This window comes from Cynara cardunculus (assembly GCF_001531365.2).
Source record: "Cynara cardunculus var. scolymus isolate 2C chromosome LG 15, CcrdV1, whole genome shotgun sequence".
NCBI classification, from domain to species: Eukaryota; Viridiplantae; Streptophyta; class Magnoliopsida; order Asterales; family Asteraceae; genus Cynara; species Cynara cardunculus.
In genome coordinates, this window is record NC_037542.1 from 11598182 (window position 1) to 11604181 (window position 6000).

General features: G+C 33.4%; 1 protein-coding gene across 1 annotated transcript; it reads left to right on the forward strand.

The window, feature by feature from the left end:
* The first annotated feature begins 794 nt into the window (after positions 1 to 794).
* Positions 795 to 1500, forward strand: LOC112527901 (photosystem II repair protein PSB27-H1, chloroplastic). The gene has a single exon (XM_025138753.1). The coding sequence runs from the start codon at positions 857 to 859 to the stop codon at positions 1370 to 1372; it is 516 nt and encodes a 171-aa protein (XP_024994521.1). The 5' UTR covers positions 795 to 856; the 3' UTR covers positions 1373 to 1500.
* The last annotated feature ends 4500 nt before the right edge of the window (positions 1501 to 6000 follow it).

Consider the following 6000-nt stretch of genomic DNA (forward strand, 5'->3'; position numbering starts at 1 on the left):
TTTTTTTGAGATATGAAAGGTATGGTCGTTAAATTTTGAGGGATGCTTCGATATATTAGAAAATATAAAGAACGTCAATCAAAAAAATTGAAAAAAAAATATCTCAAAATCAACCAAAAAACCGAAAAAATCTCTCAAAATTCAATCAAAAAACTTAAGGATATCATAAAAAATCAACCAAAAAAACTTGAAAAATACCTTGGAACTCAAATAAAAACATAACGAATGAATTTGTATACAGTTTGATCCACCTTAAACGTGTAGAGTTGTAAATGGGTAGAGTAATAAGAGGGTGTCTGGGATTACTTATTTAAAATAACTTATGTTTTTTTTGTAAAAGTACTTATTAACTTATGTGGTAACAAACCGGAGTTTTGTAAAAAGTGTTTGGATTAGCTTATAACGGTACCAAAAAACAATAAGCTGATAAGTTATTTTTTAGTGTTTGACAAATTTTGCTTATATATGTAAAATGACCAAAAATGACAGTCTTCCATATTATTGACTTACGAGAATGTTTGAGATTGCTTATTAACTTATTTGATTTTTCTTATCCAAACAATGAAAACAACTTATCATCTATTCAAACTGAAATAAGTTAAAAATAAAATAGAGTGATGAGCATAAGTTAGTTGTACTAAAGGAATTGTGGTATGTACCAGTGTTGTTAGCCATGAGATGGTCAAAGTCCCTATCCACCTCTTCTTCTTGCCACATCATCCTATACACAATCTGGAACAACACTTTCTCATCCATAAACTATGAAACACCAGATAAGACGATAAGCCCATCAAACCACACCTCCATCAATACTTACCAACAATTTCATCTCTCACTCTCCTCCTCCACCACCGCCATGGCCTTGATCACCCCTACAACTTCCGCCCCTAAGCCCCTTCTTCCACCCATTCGTTCCAAGCACACCACACCCTCTCTTTCCACCACCACCGCCACCGCTAACACAGCCACCACCCACCGCCGCAACTTCCTATCATTGACTGCCATTGTAACCCTTTCCTCCCCGCTACTTGTTATTCCGGCAGCATTGGCTGCTTCCGATGATGAATACGTAAAAGAGACACAGGAGGTGATCAGCAAGGTCAGGAACACAATCAACATGGATAAAACCGATCCCAACATAGCAACTGCGGTGGCTGAGCTAAGAGAAACCTCCAACTCCTGGGTGGCCAAGTACCGGAGAGAAAAGGCCCTCTTGGGACGGATATCTTTCCGGGATATTTACTCCGCCCTGAACGCTGTTTCCGGCCATTACGTTAATTTTGGTCCCACCTCTCCGATTCCGGCAAAGAGGAAGACAAGAATACTAGAAGAGATGGAGTCGGCGGAGAAGGCTTTGTTGAGGGGAAGATAGTGAGCATATATAATACACTGTAATTTTACTTTTTTGTATAATTTAATTCTTATTATATATGTTATCTACGATCCATCGAGGTTTCTGATATATTTTAACACAATGAGCGAGATTTGCTTGTGATTTCTGAATGGAAAACTATATCTTCACTTAAAATGTTAGATTATTTTAGTGTCAAACAAGTATTTTGGTATAATTTTGATTTATACGAGATCGATTAAAGCGATGAGACGAACATACGTAAGTTAGGAGGTGTGGAATGTATAGTTACAAATATTGACTTTATCATCTTAAATCGCCATAAAGCACGGGGTCAAGGGGCCCCCCCCCTTGCGGGGTTCCAAGGGGAGGTGGTCTTCAGCTATCGCCGAACAAGTCTTTAGCTTATCGCTGAACGTGTCTTCAACTTAACACAAAACCTATTCTCAGAATTCCAGAGTCGGTTGTAACTGCTTTTTGACTTTATCCATTAACGGTTATAACCGTTAAGCCGTCAATAACCGTCGATTTTCATTTAAATATGTAAAACGAGAATATGAGTAGATAGGTCTCGATTTCAGAGTCTTTGGAAAAGAGAATAATCTCAAGAATTATCCTAATACGAAATTGGTGAACCTAAGGCTAATAGGGTCGAATTATTTAATTCAGAAAGTGCCTTCTGACACAATTCTTGAGTTCTATCCGATCCCTATATCTCATTCGAAATTCAGCCCCTAACAAAAGCATCAACGGACAACTCACAGTATATATATATATATATATTTCGGACCCTAACAAAAGCATCAATGGACAACTCTCAGTATATATATAGATATATGTGTGTGTACAACTTTATTTAATCCCTTCACTAGCTAGTAGCTAGATCACTTTGTATCACATGGGCCAATAATGTGGTTCGATTGGAATGAAAGAAACAAAACACCAATGCCTGGAAGAATCTGATGAGAACCATAATCATAGAAGAAATGTGAAAATCACAAGTCATAATTGAGAAAGAATAAATGGGCATGATCCTTGTCTAATTCTCCCCCTGTTGTTCGTGCTCATGCTCATTAACAAGAAGACACGTGGCAGGTGTATGTATACCACAAAGACCAGAATGACTGGACATGCATGGTGGTTTTAGATATTTCTGTGGATAACTTCTGATAGAAGTAGGAAGAGGACTAGGATAACTGACTAAATGTGAGGATCTACAACTAGCATAGACATAGACAAGTAGAAGAGAGCCGGAGCGGTAGAGGGTGGGAGACGGGGTGAGTGAGTTAGACGAATCATGTTTATGTTTCTCTCCTAATTGTTTCCGTTTGCATGTTATTACTTGCTTTTGACTAGTTTTTTTTGCCATCATCCACCTTTCTCTCTTCCACATACTTTACACAAGCCAAGGTTTCACGAAAACATGGCCGCTTAGTATTACAAATAACCTAGTGAAGGTTGTTCACTAGATCATTGTTTCAATAGGGTAGTGAAGGGCGAGTCAGGTCTTATTGACTCAAACATGTTAATTTGTGGCTCAACATCAACATGAGTCGAAGTGACGTGTTACTAGCACTTGAAACCATATAAATATTTCCTAATCTATAATTGCTTTACATCTTGATTCAAGTCTGTTTAGATGTCCAAAGTGTAGCTAAAAGGCTAAAGGGGCCTAAATAGATATCAATAGATTTGGGATACACCCCAATAGGGTTTTGCTTTCTGTTTAGGTATACACATGCAATTGGAAGTTGAACTATAAATACGATCAAATTCATCGGTGCTCCTAATGAATGTTATCAACTTTAGGTGAGGTGACAGCTGGGTGATTGCATCAAAGGGTGATGAAGAAATCATGAAGTCGTATTAGGATTTGATCAAGATCTCATGTAGACATAACTAGAAAAATGCGTTGTACAATCAAACAATAATTAAGACACCTAATAAGCGCAATTAATGTCAATTCACAGGACTTCGGATGTTGTGCGTTGCACATGATATATGACTACTAATTGACACATAAAAATAGGTCTACTTGAAAAGGCTTAGATTTGGTTTTAAAAAGTCTAATATTCAAATATTATTAATTTTCCTTAGGAATTATATTATTAATTGCTTGAAAAACCTAAAGTTTGTAATTTTTCTAATTTATAGGGAGAGGAACAATTTAACTTGAAATAGCAACCATCTCAATCGATTTATTTAATTTCAAATTAACATAATGTAATTTGTACGATTGTTTACAGGTCTGTTCCTGACATTTTTTAGGCCATGGACGAGATGTAAAAAGGGGCCTTCGATAAGTACGATATTTTTTCAATATATTGTTTTTATCATCAGAAATATTATTGAATTCATATAAAACCGTTTTTCCGAGTATTTCTGGACGTAAAGTTAATCAATACTCATTTCTAAATTAATATTATCTACTAGATATTGGTAATTTTGTTTCATCATCAAAAACATCATATGATATACTTTTAGTACATAGAATGACATCATTTGAGGTCACAAAGTGGATTCTTCTGATTTCCGAGTGACGTTATGTAAATCAATGTAAATAAGTTGGTTTTTCATGTCATCTCATGTTAATGTTTTTTAACATTATTTTAAACTTTTATAGTATGTTTTTTAATTTGAGAAGATTAACACCATTTTAAACTTTTATATTATGTTTTCGAATTTGGAAATGAAAGAAAAGAATGAGAAAGGAAGAAAAAAAATTTATTTGTATTTTTTATAAAAAAGAGAGAGGAAAGAAAAATAATGAAATAAAAATAAATTTTGATATAATTTTTTTCCTTTCCCTAAAAAAATCTCGAGAACAAAATATTTTTCTTCCCCCATTACTTTTCTATCTTTCCTACGTAAAAGAATACTCAAGAACATAAGGTTAGGGTTAAAACAATTTTTTTTTTCATTTGAAAGTCAGGATCTACATCACTTCCTACATATGACACATATTCAGATGAATTGTACGGAGATGTTTCTATTGATTCAAATGAACTCAATAGTTGTATAAATAAAATAACCTTGCAAAACATTGGTGAGTCTCTCTCCTTGGTAACTTAAATTTTTAATAAAGTTGCTAGAAAAGTACATTTCACCGAAGATCCAAAGGAAGATTATCAAAATGATCATTTTTCAAAATAAATCAAAAGAAAAATGCAACTTTTGAGAATAGAAAAAGTCATCTTACAACATATTGTAACTTCTATTAAATCAAATCCTTCTGTTTCTTTAGAAGTTTCTATTGTCTCTAACTTTGTTGATAAGAAGCTAATAGATCACAGTCTAAGTGAAAAGCTCAAAAGAAAGAAATCAAAATATTCTCAAAGAAAAGAAATGGGAATGATTGTTGAAGGACAAATTTGGAATGATCTCATAAGCTTGTCAGAAAACAGACTAGAAGAATAAACAAATGTATGCTTTATGACCCATCTCATTGAACTGGGTGCGTGCTTCAAAAAAAAGAAATTTTGAAAGCTCAACATCTGTTTCCAAAAGTGTCACGACAAAAAATGTCAAATCTTAAAAAACAGGTATAATTTGCTTCCCTCTTATTTAAGATAATTAAAAAAACATTTTGATTCAATCTTTCCTAGTAATAATCTCTCTTAAAAGAAATCATAACCATAGTAATTTCTCCTCTAAGTTATATGTTTAAAAAACTAAAAAAACACATTCCTTACAAAATAACATGTGATAACATGCCATAGCGTGTTACAATGGAAGTCAATCTTTAGAATGGAGACACATGGGTGTTGCTATAATGAGCCATAATGAGGCCAGAATAAGTTGTTTAGGACCATGTCTAAAAATGAGTTTGGATTCCAAGTTTAAACATAATCCATGTACGATGGCCAAATCCAAATCAGTGACTTTGGTTCCACATTTACATCTCGAAATCACTATCAAACGTTTTTACATTGTAAGTAAGGGCCATAAACCAAACTTTTACCTGGTGAACATGACAATGACCGAGAATTTTACCCGGTAAGTAAGAGAGAAGACTTTACCCAGTTAGCACTCATCGAATACAAGATGTTACTAACAATTCATTTTGATAACCGATAATGTGACCCGTTAAGGTAAATGAGAATGATGACTTTTTTAGGTAAACGTTTACTTGATAAGCATTTAGTGAGCAATCCATAAGTATATTGCAAGATTGACATAAAATGTACCTTGAATTATCAACTTAAACTCGTAAATCTGCATTCAATTGATCTTGTTCCCTACACGATTTCTCTCAACTTAGGGAGTTTCGTTCCACCTAATACATTTATTTATTTTGGTAATTTTTACAATATAGAATTATATAAATCATAAATATGTCTATATATGTATATTTTTTGGGACGTTTCATAATCGACTTAATAACAAATCTATATATATATTAAAGAAGAAACCACATGTAATGATGTGGCCTCTTCTCAAAACAAGAAAATGTTTTATTTTTTTTTCTCCTTTTTTCAAGCTTTTCCTACCTCAATATTTGTTTTTGATTTTTAATATTCACATTTAAGACCTTTTAATTATGTTGTTTCAACCTATTCATATTCCCTATAATAATTACTCTTTTAACTCTCATTATTTCTCTCTATTTGGTTACAAATTTTCATTTTATCTTCAAGGTAAACCTCTAT

What these genes read in the sequence shown, in the direction of transcription:
- LOC112527901 (XM_025138753.1), top strand. Translation starts at nt 857, where the DNA reads ATGGCCTTGATCACCCCTACAACTTCCGCCCCTAAGCCCCTTCTTCCA.